The 18,564-nt window shown below is 42.2% G+C and overlaps 1 protein-coding gene across 1 annotated transcript in view; it reads right to left on the bottom strand.

The window, feature by feature from the left end:
• Positions 1-17,812, bottom strand: part of LOC121282386 (TBC1 domain family member 30-like) — an 82,128-nt gene extending 64,316 nt beyond the window's left edge. Inside the window, exons 1-2 of the mRNA XM_041196105.1 lie at positions 17,647-17,812; positions 3,446-3,507 (exon numbers count right to left, since the gene is read on the bottom strand). Coding sequence (XP_041052039.1) covers positions 3,446-3,507; positions 17,647-17,812 — 228 coding nt within the window. The remainder of the gene's footprint in view (positions 1-3,445; positions 3,508-17,646) is intronic.
• Between the last annotated feature and the right edge of the window lie 752 nt (positions 17,813-18,564).

Below are 18,564 nucleotides of genomic sequence, written 5' to 3'. Positions count from 1 at the left end.
AAACATCTATTCAGTAACAGAATAAAGCATAAACTTAGATTATAGCCAGTAAGTCAGAAGTGGAAATTGAGGCCAAGATCTTCTGATTCAGAAGAGAACGTGCCTCTGAGCCTAGTTGAAGCGTTCATCTGTTTATACAGCAGTATGCACCCAACTGTAAAATGTTATGGGCAGCTACAACATTACTTAAATTGCTCTCAATTAGAAGAACAACATTTAATTGGCATTCTCAAGGTGGGAAGGCTAATTCTGCTAGTCTCAGTTTGATCATGATAGCAAGAAAGGGAAATCCATCCATAAAGAGATCCTGACTAATTAATGAGGTCAACTGATGGCTTGACAAAAGTGCAGGATCAGCAACCTAGTGGACAAATCTATAGCTAGAACATTCTATAATCTGGACAGAGAAGGACTGTGTGGGTGCGGAATGCAACCAAAGGGGTTTAGTCAGACTAGTTCACTAGGACGATTATATTTTGTAACTTGTGCAATATACAGTTGGAATGAAGATCTTTGAGCATAAGAAGTGAAAGACAGACAACTGACTTTGCTTGTTCCTGCTGCAATAGTTTTCAGTGCTTGAATTATCTTAGGATAGTCTTAAAGGCAAAAGCAAAGTAGGAAAAGGCACCTGCTGTACAAATTAATTCACAATAAATCTGACAGTCAACTTGATCTATAAAATGAAAACCAAACCAAATTACAACCTTTTAGAATTCACATGTTGGGCTTGAAATTCCCAATCCCAATTACTTCACAAGAAACAGTCTATCTCAATACATCCCTTCAGAGCAACCCTAGGTTCCCTCCATTGTTCCATCTTCTCGCTTCTTAAATGATTCCACACTTTTGCCCCCCACCCCCATTCTGCTCAGAAGTTCATTCCAAATATTGATTATCATATCAAAGTTGCCTTTTCCTAGTTTAACCCTAATTCCAGTCTTTAATTTAAAGTAGTGTTCCTAATTAACCTTCAATGCTGTAAAGTAAGAAACATGGCAAATATTTGTGCACAGCAAGCTCTCTCAAACAACAATGTGATAATGACTGGGTAATATATTTTTATGATGTTAATTGAGGGATAAATTTTGGTCAGGTTGCCGAGGCGCATTCCCCTGCTCTTCTTCAAAATTGTGGTAAGAGATCTTTTACATCCACCTAGGAGAGGACACAGGCCTTGGTTTAACATTTCATCCAAACCAAAGCACTTCAATCATGACTGCACTGGAGTACCAATGCAGATGTTATGGTCAAGTCTCTGGAGTGGGACCTGAACCTACAACCTTCTGACTCATGAGGTGAGATTGCTACCCACTGAGTCACGGCAACTAATAACTGGGAACAGTACTCATGGTGTGGTCTGACCAAAGCACTATACAGCTTGATCATTAGTACTTCACTCTTTCGGCTATGCAGTTCAACATTCTGTTAGCTTTATTAATTGCTGCTCTGGCTGAACATGTCCTAGTTCTCTCAATACTCTCCTCAGCCATTTCAGAACCATTTACGAAGCATGCATGTTGTCAATTTTTATTTTCTACGTGCAATACTTTACACTTGTCTGTGTTAAATTTGCCATTCACCTTCCCACTCTGCAAGCTTGTTTTTATCTTCCTGTATTCTGGTGCAGTTTTCCACATTATTAGCTTAACCAACTTTGGCATCATCTGCAAATTCCAACACAATACCTTAAATTCCTCAGTCTAATAGAGTCATATATGGTAAACAACAGTGTTTCCAGCGTTGGACGCAACTTCCCACTTTCTGCCAGTCAGAAGAACTTCCCTTAACTTCCACCCTCTGTTTTGCAACCACCCTTCTACTTCCTGGCCCCTGATTCCATATGCTTTGACATTTGTCCTATCTTATGTCTTGAAGTCTTCCTGAAAGCAAGGCATCCTGTAGATGATGGTGAATGGCAGATAAGTCTACTGAAAGTCTTGTCATCCTAATTAAACTTCAATGATCTTCTTGAGGCAGGTCTACACAGGGTTGAGTTTAATACCACATGTTAATCCAAAAGCAGAGGACATTATTTCATAGTCAACACCCGTTTTTCTACAACCCCAGGGGGTGTATTTAACACACCACTCTCAACAGTGAAGTTAATGCCATGTTGTTCAGTCAATTAACATTAATTCAGCTCCACCGAGTCAATTTTGCTGCAATCAGTGAAACAGCAACCTGACTATGGGCATTAAAATCAACGCCTGCTATAAGAGAGTATCAATGGAATTTTAGATCTGATTTATATAAACTAAACAGTTATGGCACTCAATCTCTGTCTGAGATGATTAAGGCTGATATATAGGTTATAAATTTGGTGACGCAGTGTTGGTTTTTCGCATTCTAACCGGCCCACTAAGCCCCAATATGACAGGGAGAATGTGCATGCATCTTCACCTGGAAGTGTGCCACCTGCCATACTGACAAAGGAGCAATCTGTCACACCCATGCCTGAAACAGATATTATGCCTTTTTGGTGAAGGTGTTACATAAATGCACACTGTTGTTGTTGCTTTCCAATTCTCACATCAACACCGCTTGCATCCTTTCTGAGATTGCTAAAAGTACTAATTTTTCTTTTGCCAATCTGTGCTGAAACACAAGCAGTCTTTGTGCCGTGGGCTTGCATGCATTAGGGCTATTGCTGCTGAAATTCATTTACCTTATATAGACATGAAATTCTGGTCCTTGCACTCTGGCCTGAATTCAAATCAAGATCAAAGAGGTTTAATTACCTAATCCTAAGGAGATCTCTATGCTTGATCTCATTCTTTGTGCATCCCCTGAGTCTATTCGAATAATTGGGAACTTGGTGCATACTTCAAAGGGCTATAGTCTCCACTGTGATATCTGATAATTCATTTTACTGTTGCTCACATTAGAGGAAAGTTACATTTGGTTCTACTACATTCTGACAGATATTAACTTCCTGAAAGGTTGATCCTTCTCCACTGGATCATTGTGCCAAATTTGAAAGGATTTCATCATGGCATTCGTGTGCAGTAGTTTAGTCTAAGACCACAATAGTGCTGAATACAATATTTGATGTATTGGGTCAAATTCCCTGCACGGCGGTGTTTTGATAGGCTGTGAGGATGCCCGGTTACTTATGTGGTGAGTTTGCAGTCTCACCAACAACCAGACTCCTTTTTAAAACTAAGGGGGGAATGTAGCAGGTCCATCAGGCCTCTCTTTGGCCAAATCAAGCGTAGCATGGAGGGATACTTTAGGCCTGGGACCTGGCCCATCCTGTTGTCCAAAGAATGGTGCATTCCGCAGGGGATCTGAATAGCAAATACGAAGAACAAAAAAGGAATTGGGCAGAATGGATACCATAGTGAAAGGGCTGAGTTATCCAGTCATCGATACCGGCTCACATAACAGGAAATATATGAGCCAATAGTTGTAGTTAAATGTCAGAGTAGAAGAGGCAACAAACCTGCAGAAATTCATTTTGATCTGGCAAACATTCAGTGTTGATCTTCAGTCGTGGGTCAGCACCTATTAAAATAATAAACAACACGTTACAAGCAGATTAATACAAAAACAACCTGTATCTTCTGAAGATGCTGAGGATAAAAAAAAAGCAAAAATCACTTTTTAAAATCAAATTAAAGGAAATATGGTGTGAATTTTCAGGGCTCCCACCCCAGCGGGAATACTAGGAGTTATGGTGGCCCAGAGTTAGTGGGTTGCGCCTGAGCACTTGATCTGCAGCCCATGCCCTGATCCTAATGAGGCCCTCAAAATGCAACTACAACTCATGCTGGTACCACTGGCTGCCACCAAAAATCTACTTGTGGTATTGTTGGTGGTGGTGGTGGTGGTGTTGATGTTGGTGGTGGGGGGGCCAACGGGGTCAATTTTAAAAAATTCATTCATGGGACGTGGGCGCTGCTGGCTGGGCCAGCATTTATAGCCCATCGTTAGTTGCCCTTGAGGAGGCGGTGGTGAGCTGCCTTCTTGAACCGCTGCAGTCCCTGTAGGTACACCCACAGTGCTGTTAGGAAGGGAATTCCAGGATTTCGATCCAGCAACAGTGAAGGAATGGTGATATAGTTCCAAGTCAGGATGGTGAGTGACTTGGAGGGGAACTTCCAGGTGGGGTGTTCCCATCTATCTGCTGCCCTTATCCTTCTAGATGGTAGTGGTCATGGTTTGGAAGGCGCTGTTGAAGGAGCCTTGGTGAAATCCTGCAGTGCATCTTGTAGATGGAACACACTGCTGCTACTGTGTGTCAGTGGTGGAGGGAGTGAATGTTTGGGGGTGTGGTGCCAATCAAATGGGCTGCTTTGTCCTGGATGGTGTCAAGTTTCTTGAGTGTTTTGGGAGCTGCACTGAACCAGATAATTGGGGAGTATTCCATTACACTCCTGGCTTGTGGATGGTAGACAGGCTTTGGGGAGTCAGGAGGTGGGTTACTCGTCCTTCAATTCCTAGCTATGACCTGCTCTGGTAGCCACAGTATTTATATGGCTGGTCCAGTTCAATTTCTGGTCAATGGTAACCCCCAGGATGTTGATAGTGGGGGAATCAGTGATGGTAATGTCACTGAACAATAAAGGGCAATGGTTGGATTTTCTCTTGTTTGAGATGATCATTGCCTGACACGAATGTTACTTCCATTTGTCAGCCCAAACCTGGATACTGTTCAGGTCTTGCTGCATTTGGACATGGACTGCTTCAGTACCTGAGGAGTCACGGATGGTGCTAGGCATTGTGCAATCATCAGCGAGCATCTCCACTTCTGAGGGAAGGAAGGTCATTGATGAAGCAGCTGAAGATGGTTAGGCCTAGGACACTACTCTGAGGAACTCCTGTTGTGATATCCTGGAGCTGAGATGACTGACATCAACAACCACAAACACCTTCCTTTGTGCTGGGTATGACTCCAACCACCAGAGAGCTTTTCCCCCTCATTCCCATTGACTCCAGTTTTGCTAGCGCTCCTTGATGCCACACTCGGTCAAATGCAGCCTTGCTGTCAAGGGCAGTCACTCTCACCTCAGGAGTTCAGCTCTTTTGTCCATGTTTGGACCAAGGCTGTAATGAGGTCAGGAGTTGAGTGGCCCTGGCAGAACCCAAACTGGGCATCATTGAGCAGGTTATTGCCAAGCAAGTGCCACTTGACAGCACTGTTGATGACTCCTTCCATTACTTTACTGATGATGGAGACTGACTGGGGTGGTAATTGGTCAGGTTGGATTTGTCCTGCTTTTTGTGTACAGGATGTACCTGGGCAATTTTCCACATAGCCGGGTAGATGCCAGTGCTGTAACTATACTGGAACAGCAAATTGTGGAGCACAAGTATACCACAGTGCTGCCACCTCTGCTGGGCCTGTCCCAGGACATACCCAGGGATGGTGTCTGGGACATTATCTGTCAGGTATGATTCCATGTTGCTTGACTAATCTGTGAGACAGCTCTCCCAATTCTGGGATTAGCCTCCAGATATTAATAAGGAGGACTTTGTAGGGTCGACAGGGCTGAGATCCCATTGTTGTTTTCAGTGCCTAGGTCAATGCTGGGTGTTCCTTCCCTAAAGCATTCGTGAACCAGATGGGTTTTTACAACAATCATTCCATGGTCATCATTAGACTTTAATTCCAGATTTTTACTGAATTTAATTTCCACCATCTGCCATGGTGGGATTCGAACCCATATCCCCACAGCATTACCCTGGGTCTCTGGATTACTAGTCCTGCGACAATACTACTACACCATCACCTCGCACTGCTATATATCTCATTGAAGGTCCTTATAAAAATAATGAAGAGCACTTCATATTGGATTCTGTGCCAAGCATGCAACGGGTGCCTTGGAACGTCAGCTAAGGTCTGTACTATGGAATTATGTAGAGTTTGCAGCCCAGAAACAGGCTCTTCAGTCCAACTGGTCTGTGTTGTAGTTATGCTTCACATGAGCCTCTTCCCACGCTCCTTCACCTCACCCTATCAGCATATTGTTCTATTCCTTCTTACCCCACTTAATTATCAAGCTTCCCCTTAAATCCATCTATGCTATTTGCCTCAACTACTCCATGTGGTAGGAAGTTCCATGTGCCTGCCACTCTCAAGATAAAGTGGTTTCTCCAAAATTCCTTATTGGATTTCTTAGTGACCATCTTATATTTATGACCTGTAATTCTGGATTTCCCTACAAGTGGAAACATCTTCTCTATGTTTACCCTATCATGCCCCTTCATAACTTTAAACACCTCCAACAGGTAACCCCTCAGCTTTTTCTTTTCTAGAATAAAAAGCCCCAGCCTGCTCAAGCTTTCCAGATAGTTATAACACCTCAAGTTCTGGTATAGCCCTGTCAGTCTTTTTGTACCTTGCCCAGTGCCTCCATATCCTTTTTGTAATATGGAGACCAGGAGTATAAAGGTTGGAGGTTCAGATACAATACCTTTTGGCTAAAGGTAGACTGGCTTTGCTATTATATATTAAACATTCATCAAGAGTACATACTTAATCAGCATCATATTCAAAGAGAGCTCAGCAAAAGGAAGTGTTGTAAGGTTGTCCTTGACTCTTAATTAATATCAATGGACTACAAGGTAAAGAACTGCATGAAACTGTATCAATACCCAGATTCTGTATCGTAATTGCTTAAGTCCTTCAAAGGTTATAATTTAAATACATTTAAACCAATTTACTTTAATATAAATAAGTTGAAGAAACTGGGACTGTTACAATTTAATGAAACATAATTTATTATCTTTGTTGTGCGACAAGAGAGAAACATGTATCACTGAATAAATACCGTTCAGTGTCAATTTCTGGTCACTCAACCAAATTGAAGTAATAATAATGCCTTGAAGCAATATGCTGTAATACTAAGCCATTCAGACAGGAGGTAATAAATGAACTGATTGTAGCTGTGGATCAGTTGATAAGTACTCTTGTCTCTAGGTCATAGGGCGGAATCTTCTGTTCAGCATGTGGAGGCGGGCTCCAGAGGCCGACGCGTAAAATGACGCGCATTGATGTTGGGCTTGCGACCCGATGTCACCGTGCGTCATTCTGATCTTCCATTTGGCGGGCGCGCACCGGAGTCAGTTGCACGCCCACCAAACTGTCAAAGGCCTGTTAAGGCCATTAATAAACTAATTACAGTAATTGTCAAGGCTGCCCGTCCAACCTTAAGGTTGGCGGGGGGGCAGGCGAAGAGCCCAGGCGGCCTTCGCATTTTTCATGAAACCTCATCCAGGGGCAGGATAAGGTTTCATGAAAGGTTTATTAATTAAATAAAATTTTTCACAAACATGTCCCAGTTCATGTGACACTGTCACATGAGGGGGACATATCTGAATAATTTTTAAAGAATTTTTTTTCCATCTTTATAACTGAAATTAATCTCCCTGAGGCAGCTCTGTGCCTCAGGGAGATTTCTGCACTCTTTCACGTGCATGCACAGGCCCCAGCTCTCTCTCCTCTCCCCGCCCACACAGGAAGCGCTGAGCGCTTCCAGGTGTGTGTCACGTTGGGTGGGCCTTAACCGACCCGCCTACGAAAAATGGCGGCACACAGCTGACCATGGGCAGCGATCGGCTGCGCGCCCGCCCGCACCCGCTCCCGACCAGCCCGCCTGACGGGGAGAAAATTCTCCCTATAAGGTTCAAGGTTCAAGTCCCACTCCAGCTCAGGAGTACAAAAATCAAGGCTGACATTCCAGTGCTGCACTTTTGGAGGTGTTTTGGATGAAATGTTAAACTGATGCCCCAAATGCCTGCTTGGGTGGATTAAAAGATTCCATTGCACTATTTAAAAAGAAGAGCAGGGGAGTTATACCCTGGTGTTCTGACCAATATTTATCCCCCGATCAACATCACAAAACTCGAGGATCTGGTCTTAATGTGGGAGTTTGCTGTGTGCAAATTTGCTGCCGCATTTCCTTACTTACAACAGTGACTACACTTTAAGAGTATTTCATTGGCTGTAAACAGCTTTGAATTGTCTGTTGGCTGTGAAAGCATTAAGTAAGTGCAAGCCTTTCTTTCAGTTAAACTGGCAATGGAGGAGCTACAATTGGCCTTAGTATCTCTGGCATGGCAAGAGGGAAAAGATCAGCCAAGATTCCCACAGCTGGGGGTAGACTTTCGACTTGTCGCCCAGGTGTAAAACTTTGTGTTGTCATAGAAACTGCCCATATCTCATTTCCATGAAAATAAAAATGAGGTGGGTTCTATAAGAGATGGGTGATCAGCAACACCGGTTTACTGCTGCATAGCAAATTGAGAAATCACCCCTGGCCTCTACACAGTGACCTGCTGTTGGAAAGTACATGGAGTGGGTTTTGTCAGTGAGGTCACACTGCAGTCAAATGTGATCTGGTTTCAAATCTTAAAATACAAAATGTCTCTGCCTACAACTGAAAAAGTGGGAAAAATCCATCATTTACAGCAAATATCTCATTAATATTTTGTAAGACCATTCTTCAATTTATCCTCGTCTGCCTTACTCAGAGACATAACACAGTTGAGATGTTCAAACTCTTGGCAGGATAGTCTATTCTTGAGTAAAACCTGACAGATGAGGGACTTTGGGCATCTGTTGTAAGTGTTGCTGCTATCCATTAGCAAAGTCTCACACTGATAGACTCTGTTAGCAAGGTACTTACTTTACAATTGGAAGTGTCCCCTTGTGATAAGTCACATTGCAAGAATTGAAAAAGCTTTTCGATATTATAGACAGAACAATGCGAGCGAGTCAATAATTCTGGAAAATCTCCCATGTGATCTGAGATCAGAGGAAAAGCAGATGTTTTATGTGTGAACAATGAGCCAAATTATTATTAATTACAGAAGTCACTACATTAAGTAGAGTTTTGAAAGTATAATGTAAGCACTTTACTGAGTTAAAGAAACTGACTCCCCAACAACTTCCCCTCTCTGCAGCCAATTTCTTCCTTGCTTTTCTGAATATGCTGACTCATGTTGAGTATGATGGTTCCACTGGTACTGATCCCCAGCTGGCATCTCACTCAAATGACCATCCTTCATTGAGTTTAGGTAGTGATTGGCACCAGATTATTAAGTTTCAGAGGGTATCATAAGCAAGGCAAACCTGTGCTCAACTACTGTCCTCCCTCTCTGCAGCTTTTTTAAATTCATTCGTGGGATGTGGGCTTCGCTGGCTGGGTCAGCATTTATTGCCCAACCCTAGTTGCCCATAAGAAGGTGGTGGTGAGCTGCCCTCTTCAACCGCTGCAGCCCATGTGGTGTAGGTACATCCACAGTGCTGTTGGGGAATTCCAGGATTTTGACCCAGTGACAGTAAAAGAACAGTGACATATTTCCAAGTGGTGAGTGACTTGGAGGGGAAATCTCAGGTGGTGGTGTTCCCATCTATCTGCTGCCCTTGTCCTTCTAGATGGTAGTGGTCGTGGTTTGGAAGATTCCCAACAGGAAAAGCGATCAGCTTTAGGGGCTCTACCTTAATTTTCCTCTCCTTAGACCAGTGATACCAGGGCTAAAAGTAGAGTCTCCACCACGTTCCTGACTGATGAGTTAAGTCAGCACAAAGCAAGGATGAAACCTATCAGCTCAGGTTTTCAATGTGCAGATATATTTGCAGTCCAAATGAGCCCTCAGAAAGCAAGAAAACAAAGGCCTGAATTTTGCTTCAGGCTTCAGGACCCTGACGTCAGGGCAAAAAGCGGGCCCCAAGTTTTCCATTTTTGGAACCATTTTTAAAAATGTTTTGGAATTGATTAATAATTTGCACCTATGCCTGTCTCCTTCAACCTCCTCTCTTTCAACTTCATCCATGATATGAATCGTTAGCTGGACTCCACATCTCCAGTTTTTATAAAATTCATTCCTGGTGTGGGTGTTACTGCCAAGGCTGGCATTTATTACCAAACCTTAATTGTACTTGAGAACCTCTGCAGTCCGTGTGCTGAAGGTACTCCCACAGTGCTATTAGGTAGGAAGTCCCAGGATATTGACCCAGTGACAGTGAAGAAACAGGATATATTTCCAAGTCAGGATGTTGTGCAACTTGGAGGAGAACTTGCAGGTGGTGGTGTTCTCATGCACCAGCTGCCCTTGTCCTTCTAGGTGGCAGAGGCTGTGGGCATTAGAGGTGCTGTGGAAGAAATCTTTGCAAGATGCTGCAGTGCATCTTGTAGGTAGTACACACTTCTGCCACTATATCTGGTGTGGGTGAGGGGAGGTGGTGAGTGAATGTTTAAGGTGGTGGTTGGGGTGCTGATCAAGCAGCTTGCTTTGTCCTGGATAGTGTTGAGCTTCATGAGTGTTGTTGGAGCTGCATTCATCCAGGCAAGTGGAGAGTATACTAACACACTCCTGACTTGTACCTTAGAGATGGTGCACAAGTTTTGGGGAGTCAGGAGGTGGGTAACTCACCACAGAATACCCAGCCTCTAACCTGCTCTTGTGGCCACAATACTTATGTGGCTGTTCCAGTTAAGTGCGTGGTCAATGGTGATCCACAGAAAGCTGATGGTGAGGGATTAAGCGACGGTAATGCTGCTGAATGCCAAGGGGAGGTGGTTAGACTCTCTCTTGCTAGAGGTAGTCATTGCTTGGCAATTGTGTAACACTAATGTTACTTGCCATTTATCAGCCTATGCCTGAATGTTTTCCAGGTCTTGCTGCATGGGGTCATGGACTGTTTCAGCTCCTAAGGAGTCACAAATGGTACTGAACATTGTGCAATCATCAGTGAACATCATCACATAGGAATATAGGAATTCGGAGCAGGAGTAGGCCATTCAGCAACTTCAGCTTTCTCCAACATTCAATAAAATGCATTGGTTTTAATTTTCCAAAACTCCCTAGGTTCTGTAAAGGTCCCATCAGATTGGAAAATAGCAAATGTAACTCCTCTATTCAAGAAAGGTGGGAGACAGAAACCAGGAAACAACAGGCCAGTTACCTTATCACAGGGTAATGCTAGAATATATTATCAAGGAGGTTATAACTGCGTACTTAGAAAATATCAACGCAATGACACAGAGTTACCATGGTTTTGTGAGAGAGAAATCGAGTTTGATTAATTTATTAGAGTTCTTTGAGGAAATAACTAGCAATGTGGATAAAGGGGAAACTATGGATGTGGTGTACTGAGATTTCTTACTTCTGAATTTATGAAGGAAAGAAGGTCATTGATGAAACAGCTGAAGATGGTTGGGCCTAGAACACCACCCTGAGGAACTCCTATCAGGGCTGAGATTATTGGTCTCCAACAACTGCAGCCATATGCCTCTTTACTAGCTATGGCTCCAGAGAGTGGAGAGTCCCCCCACAACGATTCCAATTAACTTCAATTTTATTAGGGCTCCTTGATTCCACGATGGATAAGTTGTTGCCTTGATGTCAAAGGCAGTCACTCTCACCTCAACTCTGGAATGCAGTTCTTTTCCATTTTTGGACCAAGGCTGTAATGAGGTCTGGAGCAATGTTGGCATGGCGGAACCTGGTCAGCAGGTTACTGGTGAGTAAGTGCTACTTAATGACATTGTTGATGTTGCCTTCCATCACCTTGCTGATGGTTTGTTCAGTGGTCAACACCACGGGACATTTATTAGTTAAACGTCTATTTATGGTTATATTAAAAAACTTTAAGCCTTCCATCCAAAGTATGGATTGTGCTCTTGTGAAAATTATGGATGTATCTTTAGTTGCAAAACCAATTCAGAAAGTACTTCACACCTAAACTTAACTAAAAGAAAAATTAGAGACATCTGATTTTCCTCTTTTGAATTAAATAGAATTGAACGGTTAAGTAAAATGATCAACATTTTCCCCCAGCAGTTATTTCCTCAGACACTGATGCTGTGTTGCTTCTGCCCTTCACTAATTATTTAGATACCAGGCTTTATGATATTTATTATGTGGCATGATGCCAGACACAAAGAGCAATAAAAGTAACAGTGGTCCCAAACTGAACATCAACTTCAAACTGGCCTCAAACGTCTTAAATATTATATAACCCATGAAGAGGCAAACTCAAAAAGGTGGAACAAACACCATTGAACAGACACATTAAATCTATTTTCACAACAGTCTGAGAACTGCACATCCTTTGCCAGCATTAGTTCTGGAGTGCTCAAGTGCTAGAATATCCGATGACTACCCCTCACAAAAAAACAAAGCACAGCATATTTACTATTAATTCCTTTAAGTTTGTGATGTTAGATTCTTCCACAAATTTATTGCTAAGAAGAAATTAATATCCAAATATGTCACCCTGTCCTGGTAATTAATAAGCTTTTTAACAAATAAAAGATCTGACATAATTGCTATTTTTACATTTTCTGGGCAGATATCACCAAATACTTGAAGACTTGGGCAAAAGAGGCTGATTAATGAATAAAATCAATTGGGGAAATTGGTTGAGCATAGTCTCCCCTCCCTTTGAGATACGAGGAGATTCTACAGCTGAAAGCTACCTTGACTTTCCCAGCAGAATCTGAGCACAGGAGTACAATAAAAATCACAAGTACGATTTGAGATTGCCTGCAAATCCAGACAGGAAAGGGAGTTACAGCAATAGCAATATTACTGGAAACAATCATTACTGCTCATGCGGATCGTTTTCAAACGCAAGGGGCTAAATTTTCAATTCGGTGTGGAGGAGGCAGAAATGCTGGTAAAATCTGATCGCCGAGCAGTGTGCCAGCTTCCCAACATGGTCCAATTTTGGTGGAGCTGTCGTATAGTCAGTAGTGGTAACCCACTGGAAAGTAGTGGCTCATTGATCGTGAAAGCAAACAAGCCGCTTGACAGCTCAGAATCAGATTATGAAAGGGAGGCACAGGAACACACAGGATCATAAATTAATCCATTGGAGAGAAAGTGGCTGGGAACAACTCCTAACCAGGAATAAAAGGTGGAAGGAGCAGAGAGCACTTCATGCATTGGAACACAGTGGCCATTGTTAATAGGATCCAAGCCAGTTGGTGAAGTCAAAACTAAGACAAACAGCCTTCCTTTACTGAGAGTTTGATTTGTTCAGTCTCACAACTCTCCTCCCACAAAACCCAGTGCCCCACTTATCCCCTATTTATATGTGCTCAAATTAACACCCATCACCTATGTCTCTTAACTTTAACAATGTAATTGACATGACATTAACAAACCCTAACAATGTAATTGACAAGACATTAACAGCCATTCTGTAGGCAGAGCTCACCGAGAGTTTAATGCGCAAGCACTGGGATATTTGTGGGGGGTAATGCACTGTAAGGGTTAGTGTGGCATATTGAGGGTGGGGGCAATGTCCAGTAAGCCTTTGACTGCTGACTGATGACACCAATGTGCAACCCTAAAATGGTGGAATAGAGTTACTACAACTGCTCCCAAAGACCACCATGGAAGAGTCTATTGGACTCCTGCAGATGCGATTTTGGTGCCTTGACCAGTCCGGTGGAGGGGGATGGTGAGCGATGGGCCTCCTCCGGTACACTCTGTCAAGGATTTCTTGCATGGTGGTGGTATGCTGCGTGCTTCATAACATGGCTCTCCAGAGAAGTGTGGACCTTGAATAAAAAGAGGAGGGAGCTCCATCCCCACCAGCTGGGGATGGTTCAGATCCTTTCACCCTCTCTTAGATAGACTCCAACTTCACCATTGCCGACTTCTTGACGAGTAGCCATCCTGACAATGTCAAGGCCCCCCCTTCTCCATGGATGTCAATATAGTGAGCTGTGCCACCCTGCTGTTGATATGACCTCCATTCTCATGCACTGTGTGCTCTTTATTCCTACAAGTTGAAGAGCGAGGCATTGGAAAATCATGGGGCCACCCTTCCATGAATGCCAGATCTCCTGCTACTTTGCTGCTTCCTGTCATTCCAAGAAATCTGACGTCCATAATCATGGCTGCCCACCCTGTCTAATTCCCACCTCTACACCTCCCCTAATTGGACAGAAAAACATGCCATTGGGCCAGTAACTGGCTGTGCCTTTTAAAGTTGTATCGGATGTCAGGTGCCAATGTGGAGCAGGGTTAGGACTTGGAAATTAAAATCCTGCCACAAGTTGCTCTGGCAAGTGGCAGTGACCCAGTCCTTGAAACTGCTACAGAGGTCTGAGCTAGTGAGCTATAATTCGCTGTAAGAGGACAAGGAAAGCCATCCACCATTAGTTAGACTTGCTCTTGACCATGTAGTCGAGATGCTTCTTTGCGATACAGTTACTGAAAATATGAGCTGATAACGGATCCCAAGAGAGACAAGGCATCTAGAACCTGAGTGAATAGGGCAAACTCCTTAACCAATCAGGTTGAAAGATTGAAAATAACAGCACCAAGGCCAAGAAGGAAGTGTAAATTTGTGTGGGTGAATTTAACGTCAACTCAAGAACAGAAAGGGAAATAAAGGGAAGGAAAGAAAGATTGGATTAAGAGACAAGAGAGAAAAAAGGAGACAGAAAAGTAAAGTTTAACATTTTTGTACATTTTTATAATCTCCAACAATTAAACCCTAAAGGACTGTGGTGCCATGATTGTAATGGCTAATTTACAGTGCTAGAGTAGTTATTTGGCAGTAATTAACATTGTCAAAAGGGTATTTAAATTGAAATGGACAAGACTTAATACTTTTTATTGTTTCTATTTTACGGGGTAAATACAACAACTTCACACTAATCAACGTCAATGGTAAGGCATATGCTATTTTCATAAAGCCAGTGGTGAAGTGGTGCAACTCAAACAGCAATGTTTGGATTCCCATATTTAACCACACGTCTGCCATCACCTGAAGTTGCTATAGCATTTGCACATAAATAACAGGAAGCATCATTAGCCCCCACTGTGATTTTGACAGCAAACTATGGCCCATTATTGCCTTGTACTCTGTACTGTCAAACTCTTCATCACTGGAGAGAATAACATTTCAATTATCCGCTTCTGGTCCACACAATACAGACTGGAAAGTGAATTTTCTTTGAAACTGAAGATAGAATTTCCCTAAACTGCAATTTCGAGCCTCAAGATCCTCAATGCAACTCTTACATGTGCAGCAAAAGTAAAACACTGCAGATGATGGAAATCTGAAATAAAAACAGAAAATGCTGGAAATACTCAACTGGGCAGGCAGCATCTGTGGAGAGAGAAACAGAGAACGTTTCAGGTCGATGACTTATCATCAGTTCTGTTTTTACCTCATATATGGTGTTGCTTCAGTGGGAGTTTTTCTATACTAAATATGCTATAGAAATAATGTGAGCTGTTGTTAAATATTTCACAAAGGAAAATTGATTAACCCTTTATAAATTATGTTCTCTAGTCTGGATTTGTATCAATTGTCTTTGTTACACTAACTCCAATTGATACATATTGATGATTGCTTAACTGCAAATGTGAAAATGTGTATCAATTTGTAATGTTCAACCAAATTCTGTTTACCTCTACCACAGGTACCCCTTTTCACCTTGCTGCTTAACTTTGCACCACTCTAGTTCAGCTGAACAAAAAATGAATGGCTTGTAAATAAATGATACATTTAATACCAAAAGCCAATAGGATAATTCTGTTCTTTTTCCTTTCATTTTTGAAATCTCTGATATTGTGTTGGATCCTGAGCATAACTTCATCCCACAAACCCTATTTGTTCCCAAGATCATTTACTAGCAGCTCTGCAACACTGATCACCATTTTCTTCCCTCAGTCCCTCGAGCTAAAGTCATAGTCCATGCTTTTCTCACCTTCAGACTTAATTGCTCCATATCTGTTACATTAGCAGCACAAATTGTAACCAGAAAACGAGAACATGCAATGCTCTAGCACCAAATTAATTAAAGATGCATCTTTAGCAAACAAATCACTTTTATTTGTTTGTAATCTGCAATGTTACTTGCATGATGCAGCTACAGCACTGATCTTTTCTCGTTAATGGTCATAAAGGGAAAATTGTTTGGTAATCAACCTTGCTGCTGACGAGCATTAAATCAGAGAATGGATATGGCACAGGAGGCCATTCAGCCCGTTGTGTGAGAAATATAAGTGGTGTGGGTACATAACTCAACAGTTAAGTATACAGGATTGCAGGTGTGAGAAATGGAGATGCTACATTATTACGGCATAGTGCATTCTAAAGCTTTCGAATCCAGCACATTGTGAGGACTGTTTAGAGGAAGCTGTGAACTTCATCCTACCTGTGCCAGTACTGATAAGAAATATGCAGACATAACAGCAGGTAGTAAGAAAGAACAATCAGGAAGGAGATTCTCATTCTGGCATCAAACAGGAGATTTTTGTGCTAACCAAGGCACAGCAACTACTTCTGGGTACAGCCAACTTTTCATTCTAGTCAGTAATGTCTCACAAGTAAGAAGCACTTGGTGTCAGGCTGAATACTGTTAATCGGATACAGGAACTATCCAATTACTTTCCTAGTGTGTCTTGGCTGAAGACCAAAGCGAAAATAAGAAAGTTATTTTAACTATGATGCAGTAACCACACTTGAATATTAACATATAATATAAACATAAATATAATCATATCACTTTGCCAAGTTAATAGGGCTGCTATTGGGAACAGTATGATAACTTTGGTTGGCCAAGTGCCTGCTTTCCTAAGGATTTTGCCAGAGTAATCACACAGTATAAAGAAGCCCACTCTTTATGCCCCCTAAGCTGTTCATTTTGGAATATTTTAGTGCTGATAGTCACCAGGCGTCTGCGTTAACCCAAGCTCCCGGATGGAGTAAAGAATCAGATTATGTGGTGTACTCTGTGACAAGAGTGCAAGAAGTGGTGTGAAGGTAGGATGCTACAAGTTGTACAGATCGCAGATCACCTTGTGTGGGGCTTCAGGTGCTGGTGAGATCATAATGGCATCACTGCCCAATGCATTGGCCATGATTGGCCCCAGGCTGTTGTAGCCATTGTGTTACATCAGCAATGGGAAATAAGTGCACCATTGAAATAGTGCATCTGTGACTTTCTGGGCACACTCATACAGCCACAGATGGAATGGACTGTAGCCAAGTTCTTGAGCTCCATACAATTCACAGGAGCTCAAGATAAAATCTCTGTTTTCAAGTTCAATTTTACTCTCTGGTGTTTCACATTCCTACTTTACAGCTCACTGGCACCAAGATTCAGTCAGACAATTGCAAATTTTGTCTAGCTTGCCGGCCATCAGTATAAATATCTCAGGCAATTTGGCTGGCACATGCCAACAAGCCAGAAACTGAAAATATCAGGATCATTACACCCCCAGAGGTGTGTTTTGTCAGTTCTGAAGATCGGCGAAAGGCTTTGCTGAAATGGAGTGTCTCACCTTTTGGAAGTGGTGGGGGGGGTGGTGGTGAGGGGAAAGTTTGTCGTAAGAAAATGTCCTTAAAGGGGAAAGGGGGAGGGGAACAAAGTAAAATAATTTATTCCAAAATAGAGACATTTAAGGAACTGTCTGGCCAAAACAATTAAATTACAAAATCTAATCAGTATCAACGTACTGAAGAGAATATTGTCAAAATATTAATTAGATAATCATTAGCATTCAATACATGTGCTATGCACAATAACGGGGATTTATGGAAATTGTATCTTATCTCACCTAACGCAATCGGCGCAATGATAAAACATGTGAAAAGGACGAGATCATTAAAAAGTAACAATAAACCATCATACTAGATGCCAGTTCATGAAACAATGACTGTACCTGATTCTAAGGTGCAGAGCAACCGAGGTGCAGACCGTGAAATGCACTTCCTTTTCTGCAGAACATTACTGAGGACACTGCCGAGGCTGCGGTTTCTTTTTCTAAGGCACCTTCCAGCATGTCTGGCTGAATTCAGATTTACTACAGGGATTTGATCTTGGTTCATGCAGAACCAATTTGCAGGAAACACAAGAGGAGAAAAAAAGCTGCACTTTCAAAAGAATGTAAAATAAACCACAATTTCGCCAATGCAGGTTCTAGATGTTTCAACGTCCTTTTTTTCACAGTCACAGGTTTTTTTTTCCCCTAACCTGTCCAGTCAGAAAATAAGCAATTCTACAATATTCTGTTCTAGTACATCAGGCAACACAAGCAGCAATGTAGCAAAAATACCATTGCTCCTCCTCATTACCAACTTTGGCTACATGACATCATCCCCTCTTGGGGAGGTGTTACAGACACATTGGGTTGTGACTGGTCAGATCCACACACAATAAACATTTATTATTATTCTCCCGCCTTCATGAATTGGGAAGCCGTTTCCTATTGTCGAATGAAGCTGCCTCTTTATCATCACTGTTGCAATTGGCGACCCTGCCCGGTTGATCACTAGAATTACAACTAACTCCTTTGTATCGTTTCTCTGACATATTACAACGATATGTTAAAAACTCAAACAAAGTCCAGATTGAATGGAGGTGAGCTTGCGACTGCAAAAGGCGGTGAATGGGGTTTTTTTTTTAAAAGAAAAGCATTTTACACTGAAACACATCAATGCAGATTTAATGTGGTTTCCTCTCACCCAAACTGGCTGAAAATGCGTTAAATGTAGGAAAGCATTGGAAATGAAACGGAAAGGTTTGGTAAGAATCACACTTTTTTTTCAAAACCATCGCACGTCGGGGCTCCCCAGGTTTA

The sequence above is a fragment of the Carcharodon carcharias genome, chromosome 9, assembly GCF_017639515.1.
Source record: "Carcharodon carcharias isolate sCarCar2 chromosome 9, sCarCar2.pri, whole genome shotgun sequence".
Taxonomy (NCBI): domain Eukaryota; kingdom Metazoa; phylum Chordata; class Chondrichthyes; order Lamniformes; family Lamnidae; genus Carcharodon; species Carcharodon carcharias.
The sequence above is the reverse complement of the archived record's forward strand: the minus strand, read 5'-3'. Positions and strand labels throughout refer to the sequence as shown.